Source organism: Vicugna pacos, chromosome 10 (genome assembly GCF_048564905.1).
Source record: "Vicugna pacos chromosome 10, VicPac4, whole genome shotgun sequence".
NCBI lineage: Eukaryota > Metazoa > Chordata > Mammalia > Artiodactyla > Camelidae > Vicugna > Vicugna pacos.
The window spans coordinates 70,096,916-70,115,549 of NC_132996.1; the positions used below are offsets into that span (position 1 = coordinate 70,096,916).

At 35.3% G+C, this 18,634-nt stretch overlaps 1 protein-coding gene across 4 annotated transcripts in view; it reads left to right on the plus strand.

The window, feature by feature from the left end:
• The window catches only part of KDM2A (lysine demethylase 2A), a 98,182-nt gene that overhangs the window by 42,898 nt on the left and 36,650 nt on the right, over window positions 1-18,634 (plus strand). For all 4 annotated transcript variants that reach the window (XM_072970397.1, XM_072970399.1, XM_072970398.1 and 1 more), the window contains 3 exons: window positions 14,906-15,044; window positions 15,778-15,856; window positions 16,288-16,334. In XM_072970397.1, coding sequence (XP_072826498.1) covers window positions 14,906-15,044; window positions 15,778-15,856; window positions 16,288-16,334 — 265 coding nt within the window. The remainder of the gene's footprint in view (window positions 1-14,905; window positions 15,045-15,777; window positions 15,857-16,287; window positions 16,335-18,634) is intronic.

Below are 18,634 nucleotides of genomic sequence, written 5' to 3' on the forward strand. Positions count from 1 at the left end.
CCTTCAGTTATTTACTTCCAAGGGAAAATTAGGATCTAGAGAGGTTAGGGTTTACTTAACTGCCTAAGATGACCCAGCAAAGTAGAGTAGTAGAATTGACACTGGATAAGTTCTCTCTTTAGACACTTTTGCTTTCTTGTTTTCTGCTGTTATCTAAAAAGGTTAACTTAGGTCAGTTTTACTTTCTTCTTTCTTTGTAAAATAATACAAATTCCTGATATGCACAGGGTGATTATCTTAGTAAGAAAAACTGTTTGATATAAACTGATAAGACTTGTCCAGTGATTTTTAAAGGGTAATTTTTTTATCTATTACATTTTAATTTTTTTAAATTGTGCTAAATGTATATATAACATAAAATTTGCCATTTTAACGAATTTTAAGAGGATAATTCAGTGGCATTAATTCACAATGTTGTGTAACCATCATTACTATTTCCAAAACTTTTTTCATTACTCCAAATAGGAGCTCTTAACCATAAAGAAGTCCCCATTCTTCCTCCCCCAGCACCTGGTAACCTCTAATCTATTTTCTGTCTATGAATTTGTCTATTCTTTGTACCTCATAAGTGGAATCATATGATATTTATCCTTTTATATCTGACTTATTTCACTTAACATAATGTCTTCAAGGTTCCTCCATGTTGCAGCATGTGTCAGAACTGCATTCCTTATAATAGCTGAATAATATTTCATTGTGTATATAAACACCATTTATCTGCCATTTATCTGTCGATGGAAATTTGGAACTATTTCCACCTTTTTTGACTGCTGTGGATAATGCTGTTATGAACATTGGTATAAAAGTGTTTGAGTCCCTGCTTTCAGTTCTTTAGGGTATATACCTAGAAGTGGAATTACTGGATCATATGGCAATTCTATGTTAAATTTTTTGAGGAATTGCTATACTGTTTTCCACACAGGCTGTCACCATTTTATGTTGCCACCAGCAGTGCATGAGGGTTCCCCACTTCCTCACTAATACTTGTTATTTTGAGGGGTTTTTGTTTTTTGTTTTTTGGTTTTTTTGGATGATAGGAGTCCTAATGGATGTGAAGTGGTATCTCATTGTGGATTTAATTTGCATTTCCCTGATGACTACTGATGTTGAGCATCTTTTCATGTGTATATCTTCTTTGGAGAAATTTCTGTTTAAGTCCTCCTTTGCCCATTTTTGAGTTGGATTGCTTATTTTGTTGTTGATTTGTAAGAGTTCTTTATCCATTCTAGAAATTAATCACGTATCTGACATATGATTTGCAAATATTTTCTCCTGAACAATCCTGTGGTTTGCCTTTTCACTTTGTTGATAGTGCCCTTTGCACAAAAGTTTTTAATTTTGATGAAGTGCAATTTGGGTTGTGGCTTTTTTTTTTTTTTTTTTTTTTTTTTTTTTTTTTTTTTGCTTTTGGTGTCGTGTTTAAGAGAAATCCTCACTAAAGCCAGTATGTGATTTTCCCATGTTTTCTTCTAAGCTTTTTATAATTTTAGCTGTTATATTTAGGTCTTTGATCTATTTTGAGTTAATTTTTGTACTATATGGTGTAAGGTAAGAGTCTAACTTCATTGTCTTACATGCAGATATCAAATTTTCCCTGTTTTATTTGTTGAAAATGTATTTAATCTTAATGTCTTATAGCCACATATGGCTAGTGGCTAACATTTTGGACAGCACAGATCTAGCAAATCATGTAATTTTTCTCCTTTAATCTGTTAATGTGTGAATAACATCAGTAGATGGAGTGGAAATTCTCTGAACTAACGAACTGCTTTTGCCTTTCTGGCACAACATGGTAGTTCATTAAATACTTAATAACTTTTTTTAGTCACTTGTCTGTGCTTCCTTTCATATAAAATTAAAATGGAAATTGTCTAGGAAAAGATTCTACTTTCTCAAAAAATGTTATTAGGCAGTGTGCCTTCTGTTGGTCTACATCAAACTTTATTTGTATTATAGAAATACATTGCTTTACTTAAAAATATACGTTGTACTACCTTTTTCCTTTTATAGATTGCCAGTCATTTTTAATGAGGATTTAGGCACTATTTGCCCATGAACTTTCTTTTTTTTTTTTTTTTACATTTTTTTATTGATTTATAATCATTTTACAATGTTGTGTCAAATTCCAGTGTTCAGCACAATTTTTCAGTCATTCATGGACATATACACACTCATTGTCACATTTTTTTCTCTGTGATTTATCATAACATTTTGTGTATATTTCCCTGTGCTATACAGTGTAATCTTGTTTATCTATTCTACAGTTTTGAAATCCCAGTCTATCCCTTCCCACCCTCTACCCCCCTGGTAACCACAAGTCTGTATTCTCTGTCCATGAGTCTATTTCTGTCCTGTATTTATGCTTTGTTTTTGTTTGTTTGTTTTTGTTTTTTAGATTCCACATATAAGCGATCTCATATGGTATTTTTCTTTCTCTTTCTGGCTTACTTCACTTAGAATGACATTCTCTAGGAGCATCCATGTTGCTGCAAATGGCATTATGTTGTCGGTTTTTATGGCTGAGTAGTATTCCATTGTATAAATATACCACCTCTTCTTTATCCAGTCACCTGTTGATGGACATTTAGGCTGTTTCCATGTTTTGGCTATTGTAAATAGTGCTGCTGTGAACATTGGGTTGCAGGTGTCATCCTGAAGTAGATTTCCTTCTGGATACAAGCCCACGAGTGGGATTCCTGGGTCATACGGTAAGTCTATTCCTAGTCTTTTGAGGAATCTCCACACTGTTTTCCATAGTGGCTGCACCAAACTGCATTCCCTGCAGTCAGAAATTCCCTGCAGATGTATAAGATAAATAACTGATAAAGGATTGATATCCAAAATACACAAAGAACTTTCAAAACTTAACAACAGGGAAAAAAAGAGCCCAATTAACATTTGAGGAAAAACCAAATGGCATGGTTGTTTATGTGGAAAACTGGAAGAACTGACCACAAAACTCCTGGAACTAATAAGCAATTACAGCAAGGCTGCAGGATACAAAGTTAACATACAAAAGCCAATTGTTTTCTCAGTCTTGAGGAAGAGGAATGGAGCTACAGGAATAATGCTCCCTGACTTAGACTATACTACAAAGCTACAGTAATCAAAACATTATGGTACTGGCACAAAAACAGACACATATCAATGGAACAGGATAGAGAGCCCAGAAATAAACCCACACACTTAAAGTCAATTAACCTATGACAAAGGAGACAAGAATATTCAATGGAGTAAAGACAGTCTCCTCAATTAGTGGTGCTGGCAAAACTGGACAGCTACATGGGGAAAATGAAATTAGAACAGTCTTTAATACCATATACAAAAATAAACTCAATATGGATTAAAGCCTTAAAAGTAAGACTATGCTTAAAAACTCCTAAAGGAAAACATAGGCAGAATATTCTTTAACACAAATGTCAGAAATATCTCCTGTCTCCTAGAGTAATACAAATAAAAGCAAAAATATATAAATGGGACCTAATTAAACATAAAAGATTTTGCACAGCAAAGGAAACCATAAACAAAAAGAAAGGACAGTCTACAGAATGGGAGAAAATACTTGCAAACAATGCAAACCACAAGGGATTAATTTCCAAGATATACAAATACTCATCCAGCTCTATATCAAAAAACCAAACAACACAATCAAAAATGGTCAGAAGATCTACACAGATAGTTCTCCAAAAAAGGCATACAGATGCTAATGTTTACAGAAACGCAAATCAAAACTACAATGAGGTATCACCTTACATGAGTCAGAATGGCCATCATCAAAAAGGGCAAATAATAAATGCTGGAGAGGGTCTGGATAAAAGGGAATCCTCCTACCGTATTGGTGGGAATGTAAATTGGAGAATAGTATGGAAGTTCCTTAAAAAACTAAAAATAGAGTTACATATGATCCACCAATCCCACTCCTGGGCATATATCTGGAAAAGACTGAAATTAATTTGAAAAAATGCATGCACCCCCAACGTTCACAGCAGAACTATTTACAAGACATGGAAGCAACCTAAATGTCCATGGACAGATGAATGGATAAAGAACATGTGTGTGTGTATATATTATAGATAATGGAATATTACTCAGCCATATAAAAGAATGAAATAATGCTACTTGCAGCCACATGGATGGACCTAGTGATTATCATACTAAGTGAAGTAATTCAGACAAAGACTTACCACTTATATGTGGAATCTAAAAAAAAGATACAAATGAACTTATTGACAAAACAAATGGACTCACAGACATGGAAAAGAAACTGATGGTTACCAAAGGGGAAAGGGAGGGATAAATTAGGAATTTGAGATTAGCTTATACAAACTACTATATATAAAATAGATAAACTATAAGGTCCTACTGTATAGCACAGGAAACTATATTCAATATCTTGTAATAAATTATAATGGAAAAGAAAAAAATTAAAAACAAATTTGCAATAAAACAAATTAAAGTGCAAAAAAATAAAAAATAAAATTCATATGACATTTTATGTCTTTTGTGATTAGCTTTTTTCACTTAGCATAATGTTCATCTGTGTTGTAGCATTTATCAGTACTTCACTCCCTTTTATTGCTAAACCATATTCCATTGTATGGATATGTACTGTATTTTATTTATCCTTCCCCAGTTGATGGACCCTTGGGGTGTTTCTACTCTTTGGCTATAATGAATAATGTTGCTATGAACATTTGTGTACAGATTTTTGTGTGGACAAATGTTTTCATTCTCTTAAGTAGATAGATAGCTAGGAATGGAATTGCTGGGTCATACGGTAATTCTCCTTGACCAATTTGAAGAGCTGCCGGACTGTTTTCTAAAGAGGTTGTACTGATCTATGTTCCCACCAGCTGTGTGTGAGGGTTTTGTTTTTTTCACATCCTCACCAACAATTATTATCTGGTAGGTGTGAAGTGGTGTATCTTGTGGTTTTGATTTGCATTTCCTTAATGATTAATGATGTTTCATGTGCTTATTGGCCAGTTGTATATTTTTAAAATAATAATTTATCTTACTTTAATTATATGTTCAGTTAAAGTGTTTTTTTAATGCATAGGAAAAGTACTAAGGGAAGAAAATATTCCTATAATATGTAAAGGGTCTCAATTAAAATTATTTTGTACATAATTTATACAACTTTGTTATATTTATATGTAAGCGTTTAATAATTTTGAGGCTATGGAAAGTGATATATTTTATGATTTTATTTATAATTGTTGCTAGTATATAAAAATAAAATTGATTTTGTGTATATTGATTTTATATTCTACAACACTGCTAAACTCATTTTTAAGATCTAGTAGGATTTTTGTACATTCTACAGGATTTTCATATAACCAATTAGGTTATCTGCAGAAAAAAAAGAGACAGATTTACTTCTTAGTTTCCAATTTAGGTGCATTTTACTGAGCTAGCCAGTTGCATATCTTTGCCCATTTTTATTTTGTCTTTTCGTTTTTAAGTTTTAAGAATTCTTTATATATCCTAGACATTAGACCCTTACGAGGTAAGAAATTTGCAAATATTTTCTCTCATTCTGTAGTTTGCCTTTTACCTTCCTTGATAGTGTTTTTGAAGCACAAAAGGTTTTAATTTTGAGGAAGTCCAGTTAATCTATTTTGTTGTTGTTACTTGTACTTTTGTATCTTATCTAAGAGACTATTGCCTAATCCAAACTCATTATTTATATCACGTTTTCTTATAACAATTGTGTAGTTTTAATCCTTACATTTAAGTTAGTTTAAAATCTGATCTGATCCATTTTATGCAAATCAAAACTACAATGAGGTATCACCTCACACTAGTCAGAATGGCCATCATTCAGAAGTCCACGAACGATAAATGCTGGAGAGAGTATGGAGAAAAGGGAACCCTCCTACACTGCTGGTGGGAATGTAGTTTGGTGCAATCATTATGGAAAACAGTATGGAAGATTCCTCAACAGACTGAAAATAGACTTACCAGATGATTCAACAATCCCACTTTTGGGTATATATCCAAAGGGAACTCTAATTCAAAAAGATAATGTGCACCCCAATATTCATAGCAGCACTATACATAATAGCCAGGACATGGAAGCAACCTAAATGTCCACCAACAGATGACTGGATAAAGAAGTTGCAGTATATTTATACAGTGGAATACTATTCAGCCATTAAAAAGAATAAAATAATGCCATTTGCAGCAACATGGATGGACCTAGAGATCATCATTCTAAGTGAAGTAAGCCAGAAAGAGAAAGAAAAATACCATATATCACCCATGTGGAATCTAAAAAAAAAAAAGACTATGAACTCATCTACAAAACAGAAACAGACTCGCAGACATAGTAAACAATCTTATGGTTATCAGGGAAAGGGAGTGAGAAGGAATAAATTTGGGAGTTGGAGATTTACAAATGTTAGCCACTGTATATAAAAATAGATTAAAAGAAAGTTTCTTCTGTATAGCACAGGAGGCTGTTCAATATCTTGTAATAACCTTTAATGAAGAAAAAATATGAAAATGAATATATGTATGTATATGTATGACTGGGACGTTGTGCTGTAGGACCAGAAATTGACACATTGTAATTGACTGTACTTCAATTAAAAAAAAAATCTGATCCATTTGTTAGGTTTTTTTTTTTAATATAAGATATGATGTATAGGTCTAGCTTCATTCTTTTACATGTGGATACCCAGTTATTCCAGCACCATTTCTTGAACTCTTTTCCCATTGCATTGTTTGGTATCCTTGTTGAAAATCAACTGACTGTAAATGTAAAGGTTTATTTCTGGATTTTCAGTTCTGTTCTATTGATCTATATGTCTGTTCATGCCAACACCATACAGTCTTGATTACTATAGCCTTAGAGTAAGTTTTGAAATCAGGAAGTGAGTCCTCCAACTTTGTTCTTTTTCAAGATTATTTTGGTTATTCTGGTTCCCTTGCATTTCCGTGTGAATTTTAAGATGATCTTGTTAGTTACTTAAGATAAAAGGCAGACGGGATTTTGTTAGGCTCTGTGTTGAATCTGAAGATCCATTTGGGGAGTATTGCAATCTTAATAATAAATCTTCCAGTCCATGAACACAGGATGTCTTCCCATTTATTTAGATCTTTAATTTATTTCAGTACTTTTTTTTTTCCTAGTACACAAGTCTTGGGCTTCTTTTGTTAAGTTTATTCCTTAGTATTTTTTTTCATGTGATTATAAATGGAATTGTTTTCTTATGTTCATTTTTAGATTTTTTTATTGCTAATATATAGAAATAGAACAGATTTTATTAGTTCTAAAAGCTTTTGTTTGTCATTTGTGAATAGAGATTGTTTTACTTTTTCAAAACTTTTCAAACTTCTATTTCTTTTTCTCACCTAATTGCCCTGGCTAGAACCTCCAATACAGTGTTGAATAGAAGTGATGAGAGCAGACATCTTTATCTTGTTCCTGATCTCAGGGAAAAGCTTGCAGTCTTTACCATTAAGCATGATGTTAGCTGTGGGTTTTGGTACATGCCCTTTATCAGCTGGAAGAGGTTCCCTTCTGTTTCAAATTTGTGGAATGTCTTTTATTGTGAAAGGGTGCTGAATTTTTTCAGATACTGTTTCTGCACCTATGGAGATGATCATATGGTTTTTGTCCTTTATTATGTTATTTTATAATAAAAACATTAAAGGAAAGTTAAGTATTGAAAGACAGTATGGGGAACCTAAAGACCCACTACCTACCTTATCACTGAAAGCTAACAGACATGAACTGTTGTCTTCCAGTGTTTCTTTCCTATGCGTGTATTTTTAAAAAAAACAGTGTTGCTATGTTATAGGCATAATTTCATGTGCTCATTTTTAAACTTAGTATTTCATAAGCACTTTACAATGTTATTTGTTGTAATAAACATGTTAATTGCCACATTATGTTTCTAGAGTATATGTCAACTTTGGATGTCTTAGCCATTTTTCTATAGCAAGTCTTATTTTATCTGACCTTTAAAAAATGATTTCTCTCTTTCTCACCCCCATTTCACTCCCCCAAATATCTAAGAGAAACAGATGGCTGCTAGCATCAGAATATTCTCTGCTCAAAATTCCTGACTTCCTGACTCTTACCTGTTTTTTTACCTTTTAGGTGTCTTACATGAAGACATTTTGAGAAAATGCCGTTTCCATCATTCTTTTTTACCACACGTTTAGAAAAGAGAATGCCAGAAGTTTCTATGTAATGATTGAATACCTGTTTGCATCTACTCTTGCACCATTGTCTTTTCTACAGCTAGCCATCTGGGAGAGTGGTGGTGTAACTAATACCTGTATCCCTTCAGCTTGACGTAGCTGTCAGAACTTGAGTTAATCTGAGATTCCATTTGTGTGGCTACTTTTTTACCATTTAAAAGTGATAATTAACTATATCACTTGATCAGGAGTGGTAAATTTTTTAAGGCAGTTTTGAAATTCTTTTTATTATTTGGGATTCTGGAAAACATGAGTTTGCTATATAGTTTGGTCATCTAAATAAAATAAACTGATTGGTTATTCAAGAGTATAACTCACTGTTAACCCTAGAAAGTACAAGTTGCTTTTGAGTGAAGGGTAGTTGCAATAGATTTCAGTGTTCAGTTTGTGCCTGCTGTTACTGTGACATTGGGTTCAGCGAGGGCTGGTGTCTGTGGGAGGCAAAAAACATCCTTTAGGTTGCCGAAAAACACCTAGAATAAAAAAGCGTGGCATGCTAGTAAACCATTTTGAATTATTTGGTAACATTGGTAGGCTGGAGGAGATTGGTGGCTGCTTTCCAGGGTTATTGTGAGGATTGAATATGTTTTTAAAGCACTTAGAGATTTGCTGTAGATGTTTACGCTTAGGAGAGTAGGATAAAACCCTTATCCTTGATAGTGTTAAAACTGACACAGATAATTTCACATTATTGTTGACCTTCCAAATGCAGTAATCAAAAAGAAAACAAGAATTCAAATTCACTCTTCTGTTGTCTTTAAGAATTGGGTGCGGCTTGGCTGAAGCAGGAGCCTTTCTTATATCCTTACACTCCATATTGAGACTGGAAGAATTCTTTTTTGGAAAAAAACACTTTTTTTAAACAATGGGTTAATTTTTAATATGTAAAGTGTCCATAGAAAACAGTAACACCATCAACTTAATGGAAAAATGGGTTGAATATGGACAGAAGAATGTGAAATACAAATGACTTTAAAATATATACATGTTTATAATACAGATTTTTCTAGCTTCAAAATGATTCTATTAGTGGTAGAGATGATCAACATAAAAATAAATTTGACAGAAGCATTGAAATGTTTGATTATACTTTTAGGAAACAAAACTACAAGGAAATATTATTTATTATTTTAAGAGATCACATACCCATTTAGGGAGTCTATGGAAAGCCCTTTGACCTAGCCCTTCTGCACAAAGGAATTCAGCCTACAGAAATACTGATACTTGGATACAAAGACATTTGTACAAGGATACTGAAGACTGGAATAAACCTAAATTTCAACCAACAAGAAACAGGATAAATAAATTATAGTGGTAATAAAATTGGTACAGCCATTACATTAGGAGGACTGAATCAATCTGTGTCAGAAGGTAAACACTCTCCAAGCCAGGTTGAGTAAGAGGATCACACTTTCATATAAACTCATTAGATACACACGCACACATGCATAGTTTCTTTGTTACCACGTGAAAAACTGCTTTATCTCTTTCCCAGGGGAACTAGGCCATGGAGGTCAGGAGTGGGAAGAACACTGAGTTTTCACCCAACAGTCTTTTACACTCTGAATTTTTTACTCTGTGTGTCTGAAAACATTTTTGTTCAGTTGTTAGCTATCACTTTGAACTTGCTGCATTACAGAGTCCCAGTTCTCGGGGAACTTACATTCTGATGGGGTGAAAAGACAGCAGGCTCTGTGACAAGGGCAGCATTGGGTCAGTGGGAGCACAGAGCAGGGAGGTCAGGGTGGGAGGCTTCAGGGATGAAATACTGCAGCAAGAGACTGAGAGGAATCAGACGTATTGAGAAATGTTAGCCATGCTGGGGGACATCTGCAAAGACGGAGACGGGGACAGGAGGTAGTGAAGGGACGTCAGTCACAAAGACCAGCCTGGGTGATGGCCCTGTGGCACAAAGGGCAAATGAGAGGGAGGACGTCGCTGTTCTCTGCTCTCCTGAGTAAACAACCCACGTCTTGCTTCAAGACGTCCTGTATTATCAAAGAAGACCCTAGATTCCCAGCAAGTGGGCCTGTGGGAGGGAGAAGGCACAGTACGGACTCGAGAGGCCCAGGGCTGTGTCCACCCAAAGAGCCTGGGGCTCCTGGCATGCTGTCTTTATGTGTCCAGGGGTTACCCTAAGCTCTTGGAGTGCCCGGTGACAAAAAGCACGGCGGAGCCGAGTACCGGGTGCCCAAAGCCACTGCGCAGATGCAGAGCGACCACCTCCTCGCCCTGCCCGGCATGAGTGCAGTCACAGACCCACACCAGTTTTGCTGGGCCGCTGGGCGCTCTCCCACTTACCTCCGGCACTTACTGCCCATGCCCTCCCTCCTCCCGCTCCACTCAAGTGGAAGAAGAATTCTTTTTTTTTTTTTAATATATTATTTTATTTTACTTTGGCAGGGGTGGGGGAGGTAATTAGGTTTTAACTTATTTTTAGGGGAGGTACTGGGGATTGAACCCAGAACCTCATGCGTACTAAGCATGCACTCTACCACTTGAGCTATAGCCTCCCCCAAGAATTCTTGAATATAAAAAGGATGAAAACATGTAAAAAGAAAGAAAGGACGGAGAACTTCTGGCTATTATGTTAGAAATGTTGGAATAATCCAGGTGATTATATCCTGACTGAAGAAGAATCCCTAATGGTTGACCTTGGAAATGTCAAAGTTTTGAAATTTGACTGGGATTTTTTTGGACAAGCATATTAGAACTACAGTGCCAGTGAATGCTTTTTGCTTTTAAATAAGTATAATTGACATGCAATATCATATTAGTTTCAGGTGCACAACATTGAGCATTTGTATTCTTTGCAGAGTGGTCATCTATATAGTGGCAATAAGTCTAGTTACCATCTGTCACCTTCTAAAGTTAATATGATATTATTAACTATATTCCCCCATGCTGTACATTACATCCCTGTGACTGACTGACTTTATAACTAACTGGAAGTTTGTACTTAATCCCTTTCACCCATTTCACTGCCTCACTCCCCTCTGGCAGCCACCAATTGGTTCTCTTTATCTATGAGTCTGAATTTTGTTTTGTTTGTTTTTTAAATTCCACATATAATTGAAATCATGTGGTATTTGTCTTTCTTTGTCTGACTTACTTCACTTACCATAATACCCTCAGGGTCCATCAGTGTTGTTGCAAATGGCAAGATTTCGTTCCTTTTTATGGCTGAGTAGTATTCTTGTGTGTGTGTGTGTGTGTGTGTGTGTGTGTGTGTACACACCACAACTTTATTCATTCATCCATTGATGGACACTTAGATTGCTTCCCTGTCTTGGTTATTATAAATAATGCTGCAGTAAACACAGAGATGCATATATCTTTTTGAATACATGTTTTCATTTTCCTTAGACAGATACCCAGTAGTAAAATTGCTGGATCATATGGTAACTCTATTTTTAATTTTTTGAGGAGACTTCATACTGTTTTCCCAAGTGGCAGCCGCAGTTTACATTCCTACCAACAGTGCACCAGGGTTCCCTTTTCTCTACATCCTTGCCGACACTACTTATTTGTTGTCTTTTTATAATAGTCATTCTGAGAGTTGGGTATAGCTCAGTGGTAGAGCACATGCTGAACATGCTTGAGGTCCTGAGTTCAATCCCCAGTACCTCCATTACTTGAAAAAAAAAAGATTAAAAAAAAGGGGGAGGGAGGGTATAGCTCAAGTGGTAGAGTGCATGCTTAGCATGCATGAGGTCCTGGGTTCAATCCCCAGTACCTCCTCTAAGAATAAATCAATGAATAAACCTAAATACCTCCCCCGACCAAACAAACAAGCAAAAATAGTCATTCTGACAGGTGTAAGATGATCTTATTGTGGTTTTGGTTTGCATTTCTCTGATGACTAGTGATGTTGAACATCTTTTCATGTGCCTCTTGGCCATCTATATGTCTTCTTTGGAAAAATGTTTATTCAGATCCTTTGCCCATTTTTAAATTGGGTTTTTTGTTGTTGTTATTGAGTTGTATGAGTTCTTTATATATTTTGGATGTTAACTATATGTTAATCAGACATATGATTTGCAAATGTCTTCTATTTAGTAGGTTTCCTTTTCATTTTGTTGATGGTTTCCTTTGCTGTGCAGAAGCTTTTTAGTTTGATGTAGTCTTATTTGTTTATCTTTGCCTTTGTTTTCGTTTGCCTTTGGAGTCAGATCTCCCCCAAAATAGCCAAGGCCAGTGTCTCAAAGAGCTTATTGCCTGTTTTCTTCTAGGAGTTTTATGGTTTCAGGTCTTACATTTAAGTCTTTAATCCATTTTTAGTTGATTTTTGTGTATGGTGTAAGATAGTTGTCCAGTTTCATTCTTTTGCATGTAGCTGTCCAGTTTTACCAGAACCATTATTGAAGAGACTATCCTTTCCCTGTTGTATGTTCTTGCCTCCTTTGTTGTAAATTAATTGACCTGGTGTGTGGGTTTATTTCTGGGTGCAAATGAATGTTTTGTAAAAGTGATTATTATAGGAAATTACATTTATTCTGATAATATTGCTCTTGTTCTATGATGTACTTGGAACTCATCTTTTGGAGTTCTCGTCAAAGACACATATATGAACTAGAGTGAGGAAGAGAACTGAATGATGTCTTTCAAAAAATAAACTTGTGTAAGAAATTGTCAGTGAAAATAGCACCACCACCACCGCCTTCAAATACAAGATCCTAAAAATATTTTGAACAGTGATGGCATTTTTAGAGTAAATAAGAGGTCTACTAAAATTGGCTCTTTTGCCCTCTGAGTTGTGACTTGTGGTAACAAAGTTGCTAGGTAAGAGTGTTATAAGGCTTTTTGCCAAATATGGAAAAGTTATCAAGTATCCATCAGTGTTTCTACCTAAAACTGGTAAGTTGAATCTTGTTCTCGTCTGGTGTATAACAATTTTATTTCCTTTAATTTTTATTTATTTAAAAAAATTTTTTTTGGAGGTACTGGGGATTGAACCCAGGACCTCACGCATCCTACACATGTGCTCTACCACTGAGATATACCCATCTTCTAATTTTTACTTCTTATAACTCATTTCTGCACTTTACCCGACCTCATTCCCTTAGAGACCTTTCCCAGTGTCTCATTTTCTTACATGTTTATGTAAATTCAGGTGCTGTGTAATCAGGTCTAGATCATCAGTGTCTAACTTTAAATTCCAGGTTTGGTTGTTCCTAGCACATAGTAGAGTAGGGCTACTTTACCGTTGTCTCCCATACCATTTATCCCATGTGTATGTATTCAAGAAATTTCAGCAAATTTAACACTGGCTAAAGTAAAATATACCAGAAGGTAAATTTGCAGCATAAGCAGCACTTTATCTTTTTTTTAAAACAGCAGCTTATGAGATAATTCACATACCATAAAATTCATCTGTTTAAAGTGTACAACTCAGTGGTTTTTAGTATATTCACAGAGTTGTACAGATATCACTATTAATTCCAGAACATTTTTAATTGCTCCCAAAAGAAAGCCATACCATGTTAACAGTTGCTTTCTATTCCTCCCTCTCCCCAGCCCCTGGCAACCATTAATCTAGTTATTATTTCTGTGGATTTTCCTATTTTGGACATCTCATATAAATGAAATTATATGATACATGGTCTTTTGTGTTTGGCTTCTTTTGCTTAGCATAATGTTTTCAAGATTCTTCCATATTGTAGTGCATATCAGTACTTCATTCCTTTTTATGGCCTAATAATATTCCATTGTGTAAATGTACTACATTTTGTTAATCGATTCATTGTTTGACATTTGGGTTGTTTCTGCCTTTTGGCTGTTATGAATGAATAATGCCTGTGAACCTCTTCATACAAGTTTTTGTATGGACGTGTGTTTTTAATTCTTTTGGATATACACCAAGAGTGGACTTGCTGGGTCATATGATGACTTACTCTGTTTAACTTCTTGAGGAACTACCAAACTGTTTTCCAAAATAGCTGCAACATTTTACATTCCCATCAGCACTGTACGAGGGTTTCAGTTTCTCCACATTCTCGTCCACAGTTGTTATTGTTTACCTTTTTGTTAATAGACATCCTTGTGGATGTGAAGTGGTGTTAAGTTGTATTTCCCCTAATGACTGATGATACTGAGCGTTTTTTCATGCGCTTGTTGGCCATTTGTATATCTTCTTTGGGAAGACATTCTCTTTAGCTAAATACTGATGGTCTGCTGTTGAGAATGCTGTTACTTAGATTAACTTTCTTTATCTGCTGTGAAAGAGTTTGTTTCATTAATTCAAATGTTTTAGTCTATTCTTGAAAGTTGTTTTAGAAAGTTAATCTCGGAATGACCATCCCCATGAAAAAATTGTGTTTTGTATCCTGGCATAAATTGTATATAAAGATTGTTTGTCCCCACTCTGATAAGCAATGATAGACAAAATAATTCGGTAGACCCTGTTGGGTCATATTTTTATTGTAAATGTGTATCTCTAGGCTCAAAGGGTAAACAGAGGTAAAATTCACAAGTAGGGGACCCAGTGACTCTAAAATTTTGTTAATTTGTGCATTCTGAGAGCACTGGCTGATCCTTAGTTAAGAAAAAGATCTATAAAGGCAAGATAGATTGATGTTTAACATAGCAACTGAAGTTGAAAGTAGCACTTCACACATGTCGGGGAAACTGATCGCTTTCAGATGGGCATGAAAGAGTGCTTGATTTCATCCTTATGTCCCTCTTTCCCCAGCGTGGTACCATGCGACGACGCTATGAAGATGATGGCATTTCAGATGATGAAATTGAAGGGAAAAGAACTTTTGACTTGGAAGAGAAACTCCACACCAACAAATATAATGCAAATTTTGTTACTTTTATGGAAGGAAAAGGTCAGTATCATTTGGGTTCAGACCTGCAGTTCCTTGATGTGGGAAATTGTAGACTCTAGGAACTGGAGGTCAGCATCTCTGCAGCCTGTTAATACTGTAATGCCGTTTATCTTTATTTTCTCTTATTATACAGTGCCACTCATGCACTGCCCTCCCCCTATCTTCCCACTCTGTGAGTCATTCTCTGCTATATTAGAGGAAGCAAACGTTTATTAGGGCAGGAATGATGTTGGGATTTTTCCCTAAAGGCTTCTTCCTTCTCCCATCCCTTGGTTTGGGTTTAATTAAGAGTAGTACAATGAAGATCCTTTTATGCACGTACCTGTCCCACCAAAACTGAGGTGGGATTCCATGTGTACCATGCAGCTTTGTTCCTTGGCAAACCAACAATGATGTCATGATACGTATTGTAGTAGACAGAAATACATTTTTTTGGCTATTAAGAGGCTGGTGATGATAATTTCTACTTAGGATTTATGAGATGACTCAACAGCACTATCACCCGTTGGTTAAATTCTGAGTTATTGTGGAAATAACTCTGATTCTCAGCTCTCCCTATATCTTAAGAGATGCTTCTTAATAACAAGCACATGTTATCAACAGCAAAACTGTATACACAGAGATGGCAAACACAATCTCTAGCTTATTACTTAGGATCCTTTTTATGATCCTTTTGTCTTTTTTCAGCTATATACCTATTGCGTTTCTAACAATTCTTTTCCCACGGTGACAGATTTTAATGTAGAGTATATCCAGCGGGGTGGCTTAAGAGACCCTCTGATTTTCAAGAATTCCGATGGACTTGGAATAAAGTAAGTGTTCTCTGCTTGATTAGATGTGGTTGCAAAATGGCCATGTTACACCCAGGGCTATAGACAATGCAGTATTGATAACCCAAAGCAGTAGTAATTTCCCACTTAGTTTTAAAAATACGTATTTTTCTTCCTTTGTTAAAAAAAATGGTTGTAGTGAGAAAATACAGATAAGCTATTAAGAAAATAAAATTTAAATCTCCTAGAATCTACCACCCTGAGATAATTACCACTTTTAACCTTTTTTCATATATTCTTTTTCCCTATGTGTGTATGTACTTATATAAACATTTATATTTAAAATATATTTTTAAACCTCAATATGAAGATTGATGTGTCTTGACTGGGAAATTCTTAGTACTTTAAGAAAAAACTCACCCTGACTAGAGGAGTTGTGCTTCCCATTATACTTACTGGCGTTTGTTTCATAGGATGCCAGATCCAGACTTCACTGTGAATGATGTCAAAATGTGTGTGGGTAAGTATTAAACTGGAGGCCTTTTGAGTGTCTTTGAGGCAAATATTTAAGATTTACAAGTAAGTCTTAAATCTCTGACTGAGATTTAAAGCTTAGGAACATTGAATTATATATTTGATTGACATACATACTACTTGAAGTAGTTTCTTAATTAGACACTACTATTTAGCAACTGAGAATTTTCTCAAAGGGAGTTACAAGAGTTGCTTCATTAGTACTATTTTTTTATGTATAGTCAGTTTACAGTGTATCAATTTCTGGTGCACAGCATAATGTTTTAGTCATACATATACATATGTATATTCAGTAGTACTCTTTAGACAAAGAACGTTTGAACCTCTACTTCTTTCCTACCTGCTATTTTTATCACTGTGCATCCATCCTTTGCTCCATGAAGAGCCTGCCTTCCAGTGAAATTTTATATCCCTTAGCCAGGAATGAAGCTTCATTTACATCTATGGTTCTTTTCCTTTCCCTAAACCCACAGAGAAATTTCCAGGAAATTTTCACCAATGCTACATTAGGTAATTTGGCCTAGGTTTGAAACTTTGTAAGCTGGGAAATAAATACATTAAAATTTCTCTTCATCAGCAATTGGTTGATTTGAGTTCTTAATCAGATTTATATTTCACTGTATTCAAAATTTAGGAAAAGAAAGCAAATTAGAACAATCTGATTAAAGAAAAAAACTTCCTGAGGTCAGTAAGAGTTCAGGTGTATTTTCTGCAGATCATTGGTGTTCATTGTGGCCCTGAGACATGCCAGGATCCTTAGAAATTCAGAGATGGTCACTCTTTTCTGTACATGATTAGGCAGTAAAGTAGATTAAGACCTTTAGAAATGTTTCTAATAGGACAAGAAACTAAAGGAATTTTCTGATGCTTTCCTCCTAACAATATAGCTTCTATTATGTCTTGTCCTCTATGCTCCAGTGCAGTCTCTCCCTTTGAAATGACGTATTGCAGTACTATCTCTTGACCACTTGAGGGCTCTTTTTAGACGGCTGGATAACTTCTGTTTATCCAAGAAGTAAATGTCCTAGGTAGAGGGAAGTTCTCTAACTCCCTGAATTTTTCACTCTCCTGTCTGTTTCTGTGTCAGAGTCCAGCTGTCTGCCTGTCACTATGTATTTCCTAGCACTTAGCACAGTCTCTGGAGTACAGTAGAAACTCAGTAAATCTGTTGAGTAATTAAAATGTTTTCCTACTCTTCACAAGGCAAGGCTCTCAGGGGACCTCAGAAAATCTAGTACTTGAATACTTATCAGTACATCACATGACTTTTCCTAATGGACCTCCAGGAAGTAATTCATTGGATCCATAAGTTAACAGACCACCACAGCTTTTCTCTGTTGGTTAGGCATTCTTATGAGTGTGTGATCCACAAGTGACCTGTATCAGAATCATCTGTGATACTTGTGAAAAATAATAGACTTCTAGATTATATCATAGACTTACAGTATCCAAATCTCTTGAGCTATACATATATAAGAACTTATTCTGTCACTAGTCTTCTTTGGGATTTCTTCCCACTTCCTTACCACTCCCTCATGTCCTCAATATGTATAGTGCTAATAATGATCTTCAGAGCCCTTCCTAACCTTATAGTCTCCAAACAGACCTGTGGATGGTCACAGGTATCTGTTGTCATTTAAAATAAAGCAGTGATTATATCTAAACTAACAGAAATTTCAACTGTTGCCCAACTTTGTGTCCAGCTGGTTTGAAGTCTAGATAGTTTTTTTCTGGGATAACTGATGACTATACAATAATTCATTATTACTAAGTGTACTTTGGCTAATCCGTTCTTTTCTACCTAAAGTAGAGTGTTACATCTCGTGTCAGTTCATGTCCCCCAAAGAAGAAAACCATTCTGTCGTGTAAACTTTATGTGATAAGATATATTGATTTAGAGTATGGACTCAAAACTGGCTGGCTTCCAATCCCAGCTCCACTAATTACTAGCTGTTTAACTTTGGACAAATTACTTAAATGTGAAGAACAGTGTCTAGCACATAAGATGTGTTCAATAAATGTTAGCTATTACTATGTCATTTTTCCCCCATTATTTTATCTAAGTGCTCTGGTAACACTGGCAGAGTGGAACTGTATTTGCTTTGATCTACATTCTTAAAGGAAGGCATTCACTTTTGTTTTTAATTTTTTTTAATTATGGTAAAATACAGATAGCCTAAAATTTATCATTGTAATAATTTTAAAGTATCCAACTCAGTGGCATTAAGTATGACAGTGTGCAACCATCACTAATACCTAGTTCCAGACCTTTTTCATCACCCCAAA